At 33.6% G+C, this 20,244-nt stretch overlaps 1 protein-coding gene and 1 long non-coding RNA gene across 6 annotated transcripts in view; one reads left to right on the forward strand and one right to left on the reverse strand.

Annotated features, from left to right (window-relative positions):
• The window catches only part of LOC138709347 (uncharacterized), a 12,763-nt gene extending 9,645 nt beyond the window's left edge, over window positions 1-3,118 (forward strand). The window contains exon 2 of the long non-coding RNA XR_011334916.1: window positions 1,932-3,118. This is a non-coding gene — a long non-coding RNA (uncharacterized lncRNA). The remainder of the gene's footprint in view (window positions 1-1,931) is intronic.
• Window positions 1-20,244, reverse strand: part of LOC138709345 (uncharacterized) — a 37,396-nt gene that overhangs the window by 1,922 nt on the left and 15,230 nt on the right. For 4 of the 5 annotated variants that reach the window (XM_069840048.1, XM_069840049.1, XM_069840047.1 and 1 more), the window contains exon 2: window positions 2,490-18,894. In XM_069840048.1, coding sequence (XP_069696149.1) covers window positions 17,589-18,869 — 1,281 coding nt within the window. In that variant the 5' untranslated portion in view covers window positions 18,870-18,894 and the 3' untranslated portion in view covers window positions 2,490-17,588. Of the gene's footprint in view, window positions 1-2,489; window positions 18,895-20,244 lie in introns of those variants that run through there. The other variant, XM_069840050.1, reaches the window with a different exon arrangement.

The raw sequence follows: 20,244 nt of genomic DNA on the forward strand, positions 1-20,244 counted from the left end.
GGAAAAACCCAGTGCCAGCACATAGTCCACTCCTGTTGAATAGCACCAAAGAGGCTCCCAGGTTTAACATCTCCATCCAACAGACGAATCACTATCAGCACTATCAGTATTTGGGCTCATTTTTTTTGGATACTCCTGGCTTCTGTACTGATATCCTAATCCTCCAATATTTTTCTTTATTAGCCAAGATTGCTAATTTTTTTATGTAACATAATAATAACCGCTAAATATATTTAAATATAAACTGACAGTAATATCGATAATTTAGCAGGTACCACTCAATACAGTTCTGCTCTGGTGATCATGCAATATTTGGTATAACTGTTTGCACATATGATTGTAAAAAGTTCTTTTTTCAGCTTGTATAGCAAGATAAAAAATTAAATATTTTTCCGCATTCTGTTGACAAATACAAATAAGTTAAAACTAAGAAACAAGGATATCTTTTTAACATTACTGTACTCTATATTGTGACCTAACTCACATTTGTAGTATAATTAAATAAACAGACGACCAGAAATTGGTCACCCTATTCTATACACTACTGAATCATTTCCATTATGAGAGCTAACAGTCAGGTGGGTTTCTTTCATGAGCATTCCTATGCAAACTCTTTTCACTCCAGCCTCTACCTAACAAAATCTATTGGCGGGTGGCAAGTGGTCATATGCTGGCATATGGACAGGTCTTTACAGATTTCCCTATCCAGACTGGTCCCACTCCAATCTCTACCGCTTAGTTTATTTGCGATAGACACTACACACACCATTACATAAGCTGATGGAACATGACTATCTGGGACTGGTCTTCATAAGAATGCTCTTTGTAGTGAAATGAGGTATTTATCATTTAATTTTCTGTTAGTCCTTAAAAATAAAGTTTTGCACATTCACAATTGAGACCTTGAAATATCAAAGGTGCTAAGTGCCACTTATTTTTCGAAATTGAGAATTTCACATTTACATTATGTACTACTTCAGATTACATATCAATTATGGCAAATGTAGAGATGGGCGATAGTATCAATAGTATTATCGATTGTTGTTACTACTATCGATAGTTATAATCGATACTTATAATATAATCGATACTATCGATAGTTTTCGTTATAACTATCGATAGCCATTACAGACTATTTTGTTAAGTGATTTTAAACTGAATATATTTCTGAATTTATATTTAACATGTATGAAACTATTCATTTAATAATATATACTGAATTGAATTCGACTTACATAGGCCTACCAATAACATATAATAATATAATTTGTCCTTATTGAAGTCCCAACATTAGCAATCATTACCGGTATATATATTTTTAAACATGTGACCACTGTTCCAAGTATAAGTTTCTCATTAAAATAAGCATTTCCACTTTGTTGGGAAGCAGAGGGTTTCACCTTTCATCAAGTTTTCAGTTTTGGATAACAGTCTTTCCAAGAGAATTGATTTTTTTTTATTGGGTTATTTTATGACGCTGTATCAACATCTCGGTTATTTAGCGTCTGAATGAAATGAGGGTGATAATGCCGGTGACATGAGTCCGGGGTCCAGCACCGAAAGTTACCCAGCATTTGCTCGTATTGGGTTGAGGGAAAACCCCGGAAAAAAACCTCAACTAGGTAACTTGCCCTGACCGGGATTCGAACCCGGGCCACCTGGTTTCGCGGCCAGACGGGCTGACCGTTACTCCACAGGTGTGGACAATTGAAGATCCCATGAATACAGATACTTCCTGACCAAATTACTTAGTTGTGGATGAATGGTGTATGATAAAGGAATGGACAAGTGGAAACAAAGTACTGAATTTGCTTAGTTAAATATGAAAAATAATGAGTGAGTGCCTGAAATTTTCATAGTAGTTAAATAGGAGTTTAATGTAAAAAATGTACTTGATAGTAAGGTCGAGTTTATAAATTATGATTTTGTAGATTAATGGAGGTCAAGAAAACTGGTTCCAGCCAATCAGAAAGAGACCAGCCAATGTCTCATGGACTGTATTCTTCCCAGGCCTACTCTGCCATCTATGCGAGCTATGAAGAATGCTTTCATTCTACTCATGATTGCAAAGTGAAGAATCATATGAGTCGTTTGTTTATGATTCAAAAGATTGAGATCATAGATTGGGATGAGTTCTGAACAAACCGTGAATGAATCGTTACAAACAATTTGTAATATCTGATTGAATCGCTGAAAAAGAATCATGTTGCTCATTTCCAGTTTGAAACTCATAATATTATGAATGATCTTCCCATTTTTCGATACTATCAATAGTCACCAGAACTATCGACTATCACCCATCACTTAGCAAGTGCCATGAGATCTCTAAGCAGTTCAAACCATGATCAATACATGATGCTAGACAATACTCCACAGGTCTTTTGGTATCAGTTTCTCTCAAACAACTGTGTTTCTTATTTTTGGCACTTAGCACCTGTGTTATTTCAAGGCCTCAATTTTATCTTGGTAATAGGGCATAAACTATAAGATCAAATGAAACCTTTCTTTATTTGAGCGAATCAGCCCAGTATAAGTATTTAAAATTACAATATGTTTTATAAATACTTTGGTACATTCTTAAAATGAAGCACGAAGCTGAGACTACGTGTTCAATATCAGATCAATAAAATAATATAAGTTCAAGAAGTTAACACTTTGTTTTAATATAATATCACACTCTTCAAACTAACACATATTATATCACAATCTAGACTCTTTGGCAAACAGTTTAGGTCTAAAAGAATCTCACTGAAGGCTCTGTAAACTACAAAGCAGAGTACCTATATGAGAAAAATGGGTATTCATATTTAAAAAGTTAAAGGCATAAGATGGTGAGCAATCGTTATTATACTGAATAACAAGGTATATATCACTAACATTATATTTTTTTCAATTACAAACAGTCCTGTAGAATTGTCTAGTGTTTTGTGCCATTAAAATAGTTTTAGCGACGGCCCATTTCTAAAGGGAAACAACTCAAAATTTAAAGTTTTGAGAAACCTGCATTTTAAAGCTTTAATGCTGCTATGAATATCAAAGGAGTATTCAAAATTGCCTCAAATCTGTTAGTGATGTTTCATAGTAATACTACAAGTTTCAAATTATAGTGTGTTAATTGGATTTTGCAAAGTAACAAGAAGCTTTAAAATTCAGTTTTGCCAAAACTTTAAATTTTGAGCTGTTTCCTTTTTGAACTGGCCCATCGTTTTGTATTTTTAGTTTATGTGTTACTTCACTGTATTTGCTTTCCTTCATCTTTAAAATGGGATGTATATTTAAATCACTTTCCTAAAAACAAACTGTAACATCAACTAGGTTTACTTTTTTCGAACAAAGTCTTTCTATAAAAGGAGTTTAATGGGCCATTTTTATACTACCTACTGATATATAAAATATTCAATATCAAAGTTTGTATAAATTTTTAAAATATAAAATAAAGGTTAATTAAAACTTGTGATGTTTGAGAGTTAATCAGAAATAAAACATAATATAGGTCTATATGTTTCTGCAATAAAAATATTTCGACATTACAACATAGATAGCCTAAATATCAAAGCCGTTACAGTTTCCGACACAAATAGTATCGTATTTTCATACAGAGATATGATAATTCCAGAATAACGTGTCCTGTTGCAGGAGTACCAGTAACAATCGAGATATTGCATGTTATGAATAATTTTGAAGTCTGTTGTACTAAAGAAATTTAATCACGTTATTCTATTAGCAAAATAGTTTTATAAATAATGAATAATTTTACATATTGTTGTATTATAGAAATTTTAACCACATTGCTCTGTTAGCAAAATAATTTTGTAACTACTTGTATTATAGTGATTTAACCACATTATTCTGTCAGCAAAATAATTTTGTAACAACAAAATATGGTGGTGAGTTGTGACAAATGCCAACAACAAACTGAACTATACTGACCAAACTAACATTTGCAGATGAATATGTATACACTTTGTTTTAGAATAAATGTACATCTAATCATTTTTGTCGGTATATTTATTATTGTAATCAAAGTTTAATTAAAAACATGTATTCAAGGAAATATAAGTTTCTCCTCTTCATTACTATAAAAATCTATCGAATAAAGGTTTATTTTTAATACTATTATAATATTAATAAACAGAAAATAAATATGTAATGTTTATATATGTTTTTTTATTTTTCCTTAATTATTTATTTTGAAGTATTTATGGCTTGAACTTTTGAAACATAACATTGCAAACATATTTTTTTTCCTTATTCCGGAAACTATAAGATTAGTTTCTGTTAAATTAATTCAACCCTCTCGACCCACCAATGTTATTAATTACGGTATTAACAATTTTGTATAGACAAGTGATGTCATCATATATGTATAAATTTTTCATAGTCTTCAACAAAGAAGGCATAACCCTAGTTGATATCATTTCATAACATTTTAAAGCTTATATTTTTAAATACATAAAGTACATTGTCAAAAAGCCAAGATAAAACATGCTACAAACAAATATTGCTCTGCATATTATTACAGTTACTACTATAGGAATTTTTTTTCATGTGTGACTATTGCATATAGTAAAATATTAAACGAAAAGTAGTTTGTGGAATCATATGATATGGACTGAACAAACTACGTTTGAATAACAAAGTTTCAGAATATTCCATGAGGTAGAACGTACAAGAATTTGATTGTCGCCAAATGAATTACTAAATTTCTATTAGAAACGATTGATTTATTTAAGTTAGTGATTTCCAACTGCGTGCTCTGTGATGTCACGGATCACATTTCTACTTTTCACTAATCAGTTACCGCAAAGAAAATAGAACACCAACTTAATTTGTGTCACACAAGCAGTGATGTGAACTAAAAATGAATTATTTTTTTTCCTAGTAATTCTAATACTGGTAGTTGTTCTTCGAAACTTACTAATGCTATTTCAGTAAAATATATACCTACAGTACATAGCAGGCCTACATAGGTCGTAATAGATTAACAGTGTAATGTCATTTTTTTTGTACTCCAGCATTACAAACAGTCATTAGTGAAAATCATGCATAATATGCCACATTATTGTACTAGTGTCGTAAAATATTACCATATTGGTCGAGTGGCTACGTTGCAGGGTTATTAAATAAGGGAATTATGCGATAGTTACTTACCAGTACTTAAAGGGGACTTTTTCTTTAAATTATTTGAAATGTTTGTATAATATTATGTAGACTTCCAATTCCGTACAGCAAATATTTTCAGGAAAGAGCCTAACAGTCCAGCCACTAGCCTTTGCAGAAATGGGTGGGGAAAACCTCGATGCGACCCTGTGACATAACCATTTGCACGGACAGTAAAACATCATGACTTCTATTATGAAGGTATAACTTGTGCCACAAAGTTAATATTATGAAACGATCTGCCATGCTGTAATATGAAATGATTTGCTGTTACATCATTGTTGTCAATCCCTTTCTTCATAGACCATGATTAGTCTGACCATATGTACCATCTGACCATCTCAAGATATTTAAACAAACAAACCTTAGAAAAGAATAAACAATCTTTAGACGAAGCAACGACCCTTATAAGAGATCACCAAATGAACTTAGCTCTGAACTTCATCCTAAACTACATCAGAACAGCACAAATTGAGAGAACTTCAAGAATAGCAAACAATGGTTCGACCCAGAATGCTATCAGCTCCGTAGAGAAACACTAACCCTACTACATATTTACTTATTTATAATTGTTTTATAATGCTGTCATACAAAAGAATTATGTATGAAACGCGTCCATAATGTTATAGTTATTGCTCTCGTCAAAATTAGGGAACTTGCTTGCTTGTTCTGTAAACACTGACTCGTGCCATAAAGTATAACATTATAAACTCGTTTCATAATATCATTGCTTAAGATGCAAATACTTGTAAGCCTAAAAATTTTCGAAATTGAGTTTCTGGTACCAGTACCGCTCAATTCGTCTATGTGATACGCATTTACCTGCAATGTCTCGTAAGCCCGCAATTAATGATAACAAAAACGTTTTTCATTCTTCTGCAAAAATTTGATTTTGTGGGATACGAGCATTTGCATTTTAAGCGACAATATACTATTACATTTTCATTTTTCTTTTTAATTGCATTTATTTCAGTACGGTAACCAAATACAGTAGAACCTCTATTATCCGTGGTAATGAAGGAGGTGGGCTGAACGGTTAATCGAAAAAATCGGATAATCCATACATAAAAGATTTTCGTAAATTTAGTGAATAATGTTTACAATCTCGTAAGCTCCTCTATGGTCTTGTATTGAATACGCTAGGTAGTGGATCAGAAGTTCACTGATTTAAGTCTGGTTGTTAACAACGGATTTTTAGTTGCAAGGAACCTCCTTGTAATGGCTGTCTGTTGAAAGATAGGAAGAGTGGGCGTCTCATGTAGATTTACGTACTTTATACACTTTATCTTGATTTTTATTAAATTGCAAACAGTTCTGATTCCAATTTCGTATTCTGAGATGAAACACAGTTTCTCGTTCCCCAAACTACTTTATTTGCACTTTTTGATACTACAACACGATTTCTTTTGATACTCATGGAAGAAATTTTATACAGAAGTTATACAGTACGACACCATGAACAGTAGACCATACTGTATAAGAGCCAAGTCTTGTAATAATCCTCTCTCGAAAAAATAACGTGCTAATATAAGATACAGAGCTTTATATATTTCTGTAGCAAAAAAAAAAAAAAAAAAAAAAAGCGAGAGAAAGACAGTCGGATAATCCGACAATCGGTTAATATGGTGACGGATAATCGGGGTTCTACTGTAGATTGAAATTCATAACGATGTTTATCACAATTATAGTACAGTAATTTGGTTGTCAGAGATTATATCGTGCAAATATACCATAGTTCAGTATTATTAATACGTAAATAACGTTCATGTGCTTCACTGACAGATTTTTAATGCATCTAAATTTTAGTTGTTAATTATTCATTTTTCAAGATAAGTGAAAGTGGAAAACTATGGTAATGTAGCCTACTTAAATTTAATACTTGCCTATAAATAAAAATATTACAATTTTGTTTTATATACCTACCAGTATAGAAGATTAACATAAATATGTATATTCTTATTATAGACAATTGCCTAAGTTACCGGTACATTCATTTACTTAGTTTATGGGTACCGGTACTGGTAACATGATATTTGGAACACAGTACTATCCTTCCTCACATAAGTCTCTCTAATGAATGATCTATGCTTCTGCTACAATATGCACTGACATCGTAATTTGGCGAGTTGGAAATCACCAACTTATAGATATGGTATAAATGTAATTAAGTTCTGAAAATTGTGAAACTGGGTACTATACTATTTTAATTACACAAGATATTGGATTGTCTGTAAATTAATTAATTATCAGTATTAAGCATTCTTACACTTAATTTACCTCATATTGCTTGTTATAAATAAGTTACATACAGACAACATTAGATTTTGCTCTCAAAAGTAAGTAGAAATGCAATCCCGAGATCTTTTAAGGATAATGATAATAACACCAACACAACAGTAATTTAAAAATACCGGTACCGGTAATACAAAAAATTGGTAACATTGAAATAAGATTATAATTATGTATAAATAATACCGGTACCGATATTACAAAAACAGTGAATACAATAAGAAAATTGCACTACTTTGTAATGCTTACGTATCTAGTTCTAAAATTAAACAAACATATATTAGGAAGACAATTTGGTCACATACAAAAATAAGCCTTGAAGCACATTTATTAAAGCATTTCAACATCTTGAGCTTTTCTATACTTATTCAAAGCTTATCAATAATGTGAAGTAATTCCATGAATACTACAGTATATAAATATCTATAAAATTCTAATAAAGAATTCAAGTATGCTTCCTAACCTCTTCATGCCATGAATAGGTTCGTTAACAGGGTGACAGGTCAAGTTGGTATTCTTTAAAACTTAATGTAGGCCCTAAGCTAATCTCTGAAAAAGTCAAATATATGAAAAGAAATTATACACTGAAGTTAGCTGGCTTCCTATACTTCTAGCTATAGGTACAGTAACAAAGATCTTCATCTCTGCTCTCTTGAAAGTGTAACAAATTCTGAATTCATTATTACCCTCTACCCTTCCTCATAATATTATGATGACTGTGAAGATGATGGCCAGCAGAAGTAAATTTTAACCAGGGTGAGAAAAACCTGTATCGCCATTTACTCTTTCACTCAAAGACAGAATTTGTTTAGTGACGAATATGACTATGGTATCTATGACACGAGACTGTAGGCTTAACTTCTCTTCTGAAGAAGTTATACTAAAAATTATCTCGATAGCCTGAATATTAACAATATGTCATTTTTATTTGGTATTTAACAGATAATATTATCTTATTTATAAACGTTGAACATGAAACACTGATTGCAAAATCTATAATTTTAAGCAATCATTTTCGACTTTAAGGTCAATTTTATTTAGTTTTTTGCGTCATTACGTCTCTTTTTTTCAGTTTCATATAACTATTTTATGGTAATCAACAAAAATTTTGTTGCATTACGATTTTGAGTAATATATGTGTGTCAAAATGAAGTTGCATCAAAGTACAAATTACTTCAATCATTCTCTAATTTTACTCCAGCGTTTATGCAGAAATATGAAAATATTTGTATTAAAACATACAGAAAGCAAAGCTACACATCATCACACCATTTACAGATTGTCAACGTCATTTTGATTTCGATAAGTTATTGTACTACACAAATCTTAAGGGTAATTCCAGCTTATAATAAAATCCTCAAGATTTGTATACACACAATAGGCGACACTTCAGGCCTTGGGAAATACGATCCGTATGAGAGAAGATAAATATATGGTAGGGTACCAGTAGTTCTGAAATACTGAAAATATCGAGTTTCAACATTAGTTGAAAACCGAAAGTTCTTCTTTAAAGTCTATAAAATTAGTCTAGTAATAAATGAAGCAAATTTACGCTGTTTTCATTTGCTTCTTGCAATCTGCAGAAAAATACTGAAAAACTATACCCAGGACAAAAAAAAATATGAAAATCAGCTGCCTTGTGTATGTTATTTTGGAATGAATAAATTACATTTTTTTATGATTCTAGGGCTTTTGTTTTATAAATTAGAGCTAAAGTAATTTTTAGCAATTTTAGGATAATTTTATAGGTTACTTTGGCTATTTTTAGATCATCAAAATCCAGATCCAGTTTGTCATTCTTTGGCTGTATTTGAATCTATGAATCTGCATCCAATGAAAAGTACAGTAAGCATTTGACAATCAAATACAATTACATACGATAAAGAGGAAAGTAAGATTTCTTTGATGAATTCCAGAACGATAAAAGTACCGTACATAATTTAAGCAAAAAACTGAGTACCACAATGTTTAAGTGGTCCAACTAAAGAGAAAAGTTTGTTGTAGCTTAAATAATACACAATGCATATTTTTATGACACACAAATGTCATGTTTTCACTAGCAACTTGAATAACTACTCCGATTTAAATTAAACTCTGTTTAAGTTCTGTGAGAAAGTATACAATTCCTTATTTAACAACTTATTTACTTAAAAGTTACATGACAAAGTAGCAATGTTGGAATTAAATTGGCAGAGGAAACGGTAGTATTGCAAAAAGAATCTCCTACACAACTGTCCACAAATGTAAGAATCTGCCAGGAACTGAACCATTATCTTATCAGTTAAGCGAATCCAAACAATCTAATTCTGAATCATGTATAGTGCTTTGTTGTTTACAAATGTCTTAAAAATACTTGCCTATTCCATTCCATTTATTCTACCTCGTTTTCTGCTTTAAGCCTGTATGTTAAAGGCCTCCATGGTCTCAGGAGATTCTGTCCTGCCAAGACATTTCCAGTTTGAACCAAGGAATTGAACTAGACATCGTACTGGCCTGTATAGGATAGAGATATACAAGTAACAGTTTGTCGGTAATTTTGCCTGGGTCAGAATTCTCTTACATACTTTATATCTATGGCATAAATCCTTTACTTTTATTTTGTTACCGGAGAAAGCTATGCTAAAAATTTTTGTGCAAGATCGTGCATATTTGCTTGGTTTCCGCACAAAACCAATCCGCGGAAAGTCTAAAATTTCACATTCAGTAATCCCAACCTAACACACATAACAATTTCCCTCTTCTTACCGCTTAAGTGACATATTGACTTTATTGCTTTAGGCTTTTAACATATTATTTTTAGAGACATTCAATATAGTAATAATTATAAATTGGAAATTTACCACTTGCAATCACCTAAACTGCACTGTTAATTATTGTTTTTAAATATTTGCAAAAATTAAGTAAACTCTACAACTCCACTAAAGTTACTGCATTCGTGATGCAAGTAACATTAAGGAAGCAGTGAAAAAATCAACAAGATTCCAGATGCCGATGTTATTACTGCAATATGTTATATAAATAATATTGTTAAAATATTAAAATGAAAAATAAATCATTACATAACCTTACCATTTGTTTTAAGTTCCCATTTATAGACTGGGGGAAAAAAAGACAGACGTATATCACGGCCTGCTGGAGTATAGTAAACACAGAAAACATTTTAAAGCAACAATGTTGAAGATAGATATTTTTGTTTTGCAAATTTCCCGTCATTGAACAGAAACCAAGATGGAGATTTCATTGCAAATAATTAGAAATTCCTCTTTCAGGTATGTAATAAACGATCTTCGCACAAAATAATGTACGATACATGAGCGGTACGTTTTCTTTCAATTCTCGGAAATTAAAAAAGCTCAACTACGTTTCGCTTTTTCAAACTTTTCCTCGAACATGAAAACTTAAACATGCCACTCTTGTAACGCATATTACTATTACTGCCTCTTTAAATTCCATTATCCTTGGTCAGGAAACCTGCAATACATGAGCTCAAATGCAAATTTGGTAACCACTAATTACCAAGGAATGTAAAACATCGGCAGCTGCTATAATTCAAATAAATGCATTTATAAGTAAATGCTGCTCAGTTATCACCCTCTAATAATCGGAATGTATTTACTTCAAAATCAGTTCAAAATATCATTTACTCAATCTTCCCCATTGCATGGCATAACGAAGAGATTGAAAACATTCTAATACCGGTAAGTTATTTTATAATGTATGCAAGAAACTGCCCACTGCAATTTCAACATTATTGTCAAATACTTACATTCCCTGGATAAAGGAGAATACATCTAAATGCAGATGTTCGTCTCAGATATGTTTTCGAGGCACAAAAATTGTTTTCAAACTGATTAATTATTATAATATTGTGTATATAATTATATGATGATGACTGGATATGATTGAAGCTTCTGAGTCTCTCGTAAGTTTACAGACACGTTGCAAAACTCACTAAGTAACGCTTCATCAGCCAGGTTGCAAATAGCTTTCGTGGAAACTTAGGAAGAAAATAACTTAAAGCGAAAGATACCACAATGCAAACTGTTGAAGCTTTACTACTAAGAGTGCAGATTAAGGTGGCCAACATGATTGTTAAAATTTTCCAAGTGTTATGAGAAAAGAAAGTGGTAGAAAAAAGAAAACCTTTAACATGCAACCTGGCTTGACAATCATTCTTCCGTAAGTGACACTTCTAAGTAAAATAAATTAAAATAAAATAATATAAATACGTGGGTAGCAGGTGAGAACTCTTATATAAGCAGACTCACCAAAAAGGATGGTGTCCCTTCTCTTGCTAGCTCTAGGTCACACGACCCGAGTGTGTAGTATCTGGTAGAAGAGTCCCTGGCATAGGGTTACGTGTAAAGAAATCCAAAAACTGGAAGAGAACAGTGTGGAAGAGATACCCTTCTCCTCACGGGACAGGACCTGTGCCCAGGGTTACAAGGGAGAAGTTCCTAATGGCTAGTAATGATGGATGGGGCACCCCTATTTACAGGATTAATATATAAGTGAGTTTTTAACAACAGCTGTAAGGAGGGCAGCCCTTTCACTGATCTTAATTGGGAGGGCCAGTCACCTGTTCAGGGATATTTCTGACTTGTAAAATTTTAAATTATGCTTTATTTAACGACGCTCGCAACTGCTGAGGTTATATCAGTATCGCCGGTGTGCCGGAATTTTGTCCCGCAGGAGTTCTTTTACATGCCACTAAATCTATAGTCCCTTCACTCTTATTTCTGGCAGCCAATCACATTGCAGGTCGGCTACATTTAAACGTGTGCATCTTGTGATTCACTGCTGATGACGTTATGCACTTTCTAAGGGTCGATAAATACTTAATATAATCGCCCGCCATTTTGGCTCTTTCGTTGGCATTTGCACAAAGCACACGAGGACATCATTTGCTGGTCTATTATTTGCTCAATTACAGTGCGTTTGATTTATTATCATAGGATGCTACGACATGATAATGTTTAATGGTGCAGCAAATAGATTCCTCGTCTGGTAACTTGCCAACGAAAGAACAAAAATGGCGAATGATACTACCTACCTAGACTTTATAGAGCCTTCACTTCCTAAGGCATAAGCAAAGAGGAGTCACGCCGGAAAAAACAGCGATGCGACTATAGTGACATGAGCCTGTCGCATTTAAGCACACTCGCAACCTCGGGCACAGACGGCCAGCACTATACCTTCTGCGCCACTGAAGACGACTTCTGACTTGTAAGTTTCATAGCAATAGTAATCAGACAGATCAAAATACAGCAATGAAATCAGAAAATGAATTGTAACTAAATGTGGGGTGAGAGTTATCTGGGTTAATAGACTGTCGTCTACTGGCGATGTTACGACAAGACATTTCATCTACAGCTGCGGTAGACATCAGGCACTCTGGTTGTAACAACGCCAGCAGACCACGACCTATTAGCCTGGATAACTCTCACCCCATTGACGCTGGCCTTGAAAGCCTACATTTGAAGGTGTACGGTAACTAAATAGTTCGAATGAGATTATACAACAATATAGAAATAGAAGGAAACAATATGTAGAAAGAATTATACCTGTTTTTCCATGTCATACATAGTAGTAATGACGACGACAATGATGATTCAGTAATTATGAAATAATGAGGCTGGCAATATATTAGCAAAAGAAGATAGAGAAATTTGAGAGGACAGATGTTGGTACCAATTCCAGTATTTTCCATGGTTACTTCCTCTTTGGAGTTCATCCTGTAGAGATGGTCTCCTGGGATGGATATTACGATAGAGAGACTTTCCATTGTTAGTATTAAAGTGTTAAGAATGACTGAATTAAAGAAAAGTTTTAGAATAATAGGTGTATCAAAAAATAGAAAATCTCCAGGCATATATGGTATTCAAATAGAATAAATAAAATACACTCCAGCTAAGTGGAAAGTGAGATTTTTTAAACTCCTAAATCAATGTTGGATCCAGAAGAAAATCCCAGAAGAAAGGACAGTAGCAAATATTATTCCTATATTCAGAAAGGGGATCGAAGTAAATGCACTAACTACAGAGGAATTAGCTTATTAAATGAAGCATATAAAATATATGCAAAAATAATAACAAAACGATTACAAGTTATTACCGAAACCATCCTCTTGGAAGAACAGTCAGGATTCCGAAAAGGAAGATCATGTATTGATAACATATTCACAATAAAACAAAATGATGGAAAAATCCAAAGAATTTAATAAAGAGCTCCATTTACTGTTTATAGACTATCAGAAGGCATTTGATAATATAAAAAGAGATAAACTCTGGGAAATTATGGAATTAAGAGGTATTCTTGAACATTTAATAGACATAGTAAAAAGTATATATGAAAACTCCACCATATGCTACAAATCAAAAGAAGGAAAACTGTATTATGAGACATTAAATTTAGGAGTAAGACAGGGCTGCAGTTTGTTGCCAACACTTTTTAATCTTTATATTGACGAAGCAATGAGGAAATTTAAGTTGCAAATGCAGAAGTTCAACATATCAGAAAACGTTAAAAACAAAAAATTCTTAAAAAACCTCCTCTTTGCTGATGATCAAGTCATATTAGCTAGTGACGAGGATACGTTACAAAGGGGACTATTTGAATTATATAAAATTACGAAAGATATGAATCTGACTATTTCGAAAAAAAAAAACAAGAGTAATGGCATTTATGGGCAAAAGGGTGGTGAGATCAAAGGTAGTAGTGGAAGACTATATCATAGAACAAGTTAATACTTTTAACTTCCTTGGCTGCCATCTATCATATACTCATGAAAAAGATATTGATTATAAAATTGCCAAATTTAATTATATATATGTGGGACCATTAGAAGAACACTCCGAAATAAAACTAGGAAAGATACACAGATTAAACTATATAAAGTTATGGCAATACCAACGGGCTTACATGCGAGTGAAACTTGGACCTTAAAAGAGAAATAAAGAAGCCGACTACAGGCAGCTGAAATGCGATTTCTTCGAAGTGTAGCAGGAGTAACTCGACTGGATCACATCAGAAATGAGGAAATAAGAAACAATCTAAAAGTTAACAGCCTGTTAGAAACTGTAGATGAGTATAAACAGAAATGGTAGGAACACGTACAACGCATGAGCCAAGATAGAACCCCGAAAATAATCGCTGACTATGTACCCACTGGCAAAAGAAGTACCGGCCGACCAGCAAAAAGGTGGATACAAGAAATAAAGGAGCCGCAATGGGCTTAAAGCCTACAGCTTGAAGAAGAAGAAGAAGAAGAAGAAGAAGAAGAAGGTGTATCTCAAGAAAGCCATACCTAACTCATATTAGCTATCAGGGGACACCTAACTCATATTAGCTATCAGGGGACATAAAAATACGAATTCAAGTTCTGTTATGGTAGTTTGAATAATTTAGAAAGACGTTTATATGTTAATTGCATATTCATTTCCTTAACATAATGTGAGATGAGTGAAAACTGTCAGACAGCAAATGAAATTGTTTCAAAGTTCCAATTAAATATTTTAGGGACTCTCAATTTCCGATCAGTAATTATTTATTGTGTATTCTGTTGCATTTTTTGCGCCTACTTTTATTAAATGTTGAAGCATGCAGAATATAGCCAAAATGCAAAGAGAAAATAGATAACCCTCTTATGAATACAAGTTGGAGAAAGTGTGAATTTCTCTTTCTTCGGCTAAAAATCATTCTCTCTGTGGTAAGATGATTGTACACTATATTCCAATTTATGAAATATGGTTGGTTGTTTTCAATGCAGATTGTTTGACTACCGGTACTATATTATTAACTCTTCTCAATTGTTTTGACTTAACTAAGCCTACATATAAAAGGCTTATAACCAGTAAGATTCTGAATCAAAATATTATCACTCTTTCATAGTAAAGGCCTATACAAACGTTTGTCGTTGTAACTGTTGTCGAATGTTAAACTGAAGTAATGACAAGTCAAGACATCGAATTTTTGCTTTCATTCATCTTTATTAGTGAACTAAGAGGTCTTTTATATGCAGTAAATCTATTAAATGGAACCAATGGCCTCTTTCTTAACTGTGGATGCTGTGCATAATTTTTTCCGCTAAAATATTCATTACTGTCAGCCAGCTTTGGGCCCACTAGTTCACTGAGAATGATATTTGTATAATATTACAAATGTAATTTACTAGCATAGAATTAAATTATTTTTTCCTGAAGGTAATGTCTGAATTTAACAATACTTTAATCTATCCCAATTTTAATGATTCAGTTGGTACTGGTAAGTCATTAAAATCAAATTTCAGATGGACATACCAAGATTCCCTCCAATTTATGCATGTGCGTATTCTTTATGGCGCTTTATTCGAAAGTGACATTTGTGTCTCCAGGTTTTCACGCACACACACATAATCCATGTAATACTAACATTTATGGAGCTTATTCTTTGGGTCATGTGAGTAAAAAAGTTCTTATGAACATATGTTAAATTCTAATTGAAAGTTATTTCCCATCTTAAACAACACATCATTAGTCTGGACAAGGCTTCAGTTCATCTGTGTCTATACAATATTATAGAAAGTAGCTAGACAAGACAAGGCACATTCTAAGATCAGCTCTAGTATCATGTATGTATGTATCTAATTCTCTTGATTTAACAGTAAAGTTATTCCCTTTCTTGCTTTCCATTATTCTAATATTAGATCAGCTTGAATGTTATATCGAAGGTCTCGCTTGTGTGGCCAGATGTAATGAAGTGGGAAGTAAAGAAATAAAATTTGAGAAGTCTACTGTAAACATCGTTTTGCAAGAACAAAATCTACTAGATACAAACATACTATACCATTCATGAAGTAATGACTAGGCCTTCCCTTTCATGCTTAGTGGAAAAAAAAAAAAAAAAAAAATACGGTACTGTGTATGAAAATGCACAAAAATGTTGCGCAACTTTGTGGGAAAAGTTTCTTACATTCTGTAATTGTGATTTAAACCGAGTCACACGGGGATAGTTTACAGGAGTCAAGTGCTTGAAGCCTCTAAACCTGATGCTATATTTGTGATCACACGGAGACATTAAACTTGAAACCATGCTTGAAAAAAAGCGCGCGCTGAATGTTGTATTCGTAGTGGTGTTTGAATTCTTGTATTCTGTTATAGTTAATAAAAACCAATAGTGAACGGCATTTTTAGTTTGGTGAAACTGAAGATGCCACCAGCATATATTCAAGAATGTGTGCAGCTAATTGGCGCCTTGTTATTGTATGAATTACAAAATATTCTTGAAAACAAGGAAAAGAGAACATGGGTTAAGAAATGGATTCGTAGAAGAACTAAGCACGGTGCATCTAATACCTTGTTGAAAGAATTAGGTGAAGAAGGTTCTGCAGAATACAGGAAACATCTCAGAATGAGTCCTGTTTTAAGGGTTTTTAACTTTTTTCGAACCACTTCCACGTCTACGTTTTCGAAACCTTGTTCCATGAGTTCACCGACTAGTTTCTGGAATAATAATTCCCGCTTGTTTTTATTGAGGTATTTTTTGTCATGTATATTCCATAGAAGTTCATACTTCTCATACACTTCCAAAAACTTTATGATATCGTTGGAATTCCACTTAGGGGCACTCATTATTAATAATTATTAATTTACTTCGACAATAGACCTAAAACTACAAACTTTCTACTTGCCAAGTTGCTACAAGTTCGCATTCACATGCGGGAAGTGGTGGAGTCAAGTTGCTCACATAACGGGAAAGTGGACACAAATGCTTGACCGCCAAGTCACAACTTGACTGTCTCGACCATATCACACAGGGAAAGTGTAAACTATCCTCGTGTGAATTAGCCTTTAATGAGAGAGACCTGATACAAGGATTTACTTCGGCATTTCATAAATCAAATATACTGTAGCCTATAGGCTACAGCATATTTATTGTTTCTTTTATAATTGAGAAAATTTATTCTTTTTTTAAGATTCAAATTGTGATAACATCATTATTACTAAGATTATAAGAATTAACCTATGTTCAATGTACTTTTTACTCAAAATGTTCTCAGAAATAGCTCTGTAAGTGTCTGTATCATATAGATTTATAGATACACATATTATCCCTCAGAAATATTAGTGTGTCAATATGGAATATTTTCCCTACATAAGAATTTAGAACCAACCCTTTTTTATAAAATCTTGGATCAGAAATTTCACCCTCTTTTCATACAACTCACCACCATAATTATTTCGAACAATGACATCCAGGTCACATTGAGACAGGTCTGGCACTTTATTTTTGTCAGCTGAAATGAACTTGATCATGCAGAGGATGTGCACGAATTCTTTGGGTCCATATGTGTTAAGTTCTGTCTGGAAGTTCTCCCACGAGAAGGGTTCCGTATTGCACTCCAGGTCTCTGAGGCAGTCCATCAGTTCTTGATGATAGATGCGTATTAGATGGTCATAGTGTTGGTCGATGACTCCATCAGCTGCACTACTATACATGAAAAATATCACATCATGCACTGGGGAGGCATACAAAGTGGTCTGGAAGTCCACAAACTTCATGCTGATTGGCCTGCCACGTCTCCCACTGTCACCAACATCTTCATACCTGAACATCATGTTGTTCACCCAAAAATCATTGTGGATGAACGTAGCAAATGGTTCCTCTGGCAGTGGAGGCGATGGCAGTTTTTTTACTTTCATATCCTCCACCAGTGCCATCTCTATTCTCTTGAGATATGGTGAACATTCAGGAACACTCTTGATATCATCCAGAGTGGACACAATGATATTCTCCACCACGTCATCATTTGATATACCATCCAGTACAAACCTTTCACAGGCTTTGAGTACTGTCTCCCTGAAGACTTCAGGTTTCTGAATTTTGAGAGCAATGGATATTGCGTGGAACCTTGCCAACTGAGCCACTCCCAACTCCATGTGCTGTAGATCTAATCCTTCCAGACGATCTCCTGTGTGGTACCCAGATAACTTCAAATTTTCCAGTAGAAGAACAGCTGTGTCATCTGCTCTCTCATTTTCATCTCCTATCTTATTTGTTCTGGCACCATAGAATTTTGGGAACACATCTAAGAATTTATTACAAGGAACTCTTTTCTCTCTCTGTAGCGTTTCATACTCTGGACTGACAAGCCTGTATGCATTCACCTCTTTGTTGAATGTCACTTCTATGTCAAAAGTCTCACGGAGGAATTCCGAGGGTGGAACAAGTTTTACTACCAAGTGGAGAGTACTTTCCTTGTTTCCATGTTGAATGTTGAGTTCTGCGGCCAAAATGGTGCTGCCATAGTTCTCACCAGGCTGAGTTAGTGGACGAGTTTCAAAATCCTTCACTCTTACATCTGATCCCAGTTGTGGGTGAAGAAGAATCTCAAATTCTTCTTTTGTGAGTTCAAAACTAGGGAAGGCATTTGGTGGAGTCATTACTTCCAATTAAAGTTGATTGAATCTGAAAATATCATCACAAAAGCAGAAGTTACTGACTATAAACAGCATTTTTTAAATTCAATAAAACATACAAACAACACAATACCCTATGAGAATACCAATATCACAAACTAAAATTAAAGAGACTGATCTAATTATAGTTAAATTCTGATTAAAAAAACTGTACAATAAAGCAGTAACTACAAATATCTTGTTTTAATGTCTCGCATATTATACGGTGCAAAATAAGGACATACTAGAATAAATAAACTTAAAGAGTATCCATTATGGTTAGCAATATGCTGTAAGTTATTTATATCTTTATTAGGTATGTGAAGTCGTAATTTCATTACATGTCAATACATGAAACTACATTAGGATATATTACTTTAGAATAATTTCAAGGGAAAAATTGTTCCGGGGCCAGATATCGAATCTGGAACCTTTGGCTAAGCGCACCAACGCTCTACCAACTGAGCTACACAGGAACCCTACCAGACACCGACTCAATTTTTCTCTTTATATCCACATACCGGTACCTCAAAGTGGTTTGACAAAGCGTCAAACATCCAACATTGAGTGCACACAAACTCTGTATATCTTTCTTTCCATTAGCATTCTTTAGTATCTTTTTTGTGGGACATTCATACCCATTAGGCGGGCCTTACCTCTGATCGAGGTTCTGGCTGATATATACATGTATTATCAGGTAGGTATCTCACTTGACAATATGTGTAAGAGGAAGAACAATTTGTTTGCATACATTTAAGTATGATTAGTAAAATATGTTACTAGTCAACAATGCATGCAATGAAGAAGGAAAGGAACTGGCCACCCTATTATCTTTTGGCTTTGCTGCCTCGTGAGTGATGCCTTATTGACGTCACTTATAAGGTTCCAACCTGTCTTCGGACAGTTGACTAAACAACAAAAACAGATACTATTGTGTCCAATACATACAAAGTGGAAGTGATATACAGTAACTCTGTAGATTGAAGAGGGCGATAGAATACATTAAAATAAATAAAAGATCTTATTATGCATTTTGTAATAAAGTGCATGATTAAAGCTGAAAGTTTGCATAGTTTGGCAACAGTACATCGCTGGTTCATGCACTCAGTCTGAATAGCAGCATTCCATCCCATAGTCATTGCAGTATGATCTTTATGACACTAAACAGATGACATCACTATCAGCACATGATGTTTAATTATACTGTGGCTGAAAATAACAGACAGTTTGAGGCTAGTTCTATGTGGGTGTGTTGTATAAGTTGAAACTGTTGTTTATATTTTCAAAGCTGATCAAATGTTTCGCGTTGGTTAGTTACTGTAATGTAGTTAGTAATGTGTCATTATGTCTTTTCTGCGAG

The sequence above is a fragment of the Periplaneta americana genome, chromosome 11 (assembly GCF_040183065.1).
Source record: "Periplaneta americana isolate PAMFEO1 chromosome 11, P.americana_PAMFEO1_priV1, whole genome shotgun sequence".
Taxonomy (NCBI): domain Eukaryota; kingdom Metazoa; phylum Arthropoda; class Insecta; order Blattodea; family Blattidae; genus Periplaneta; species Periplaneta americana.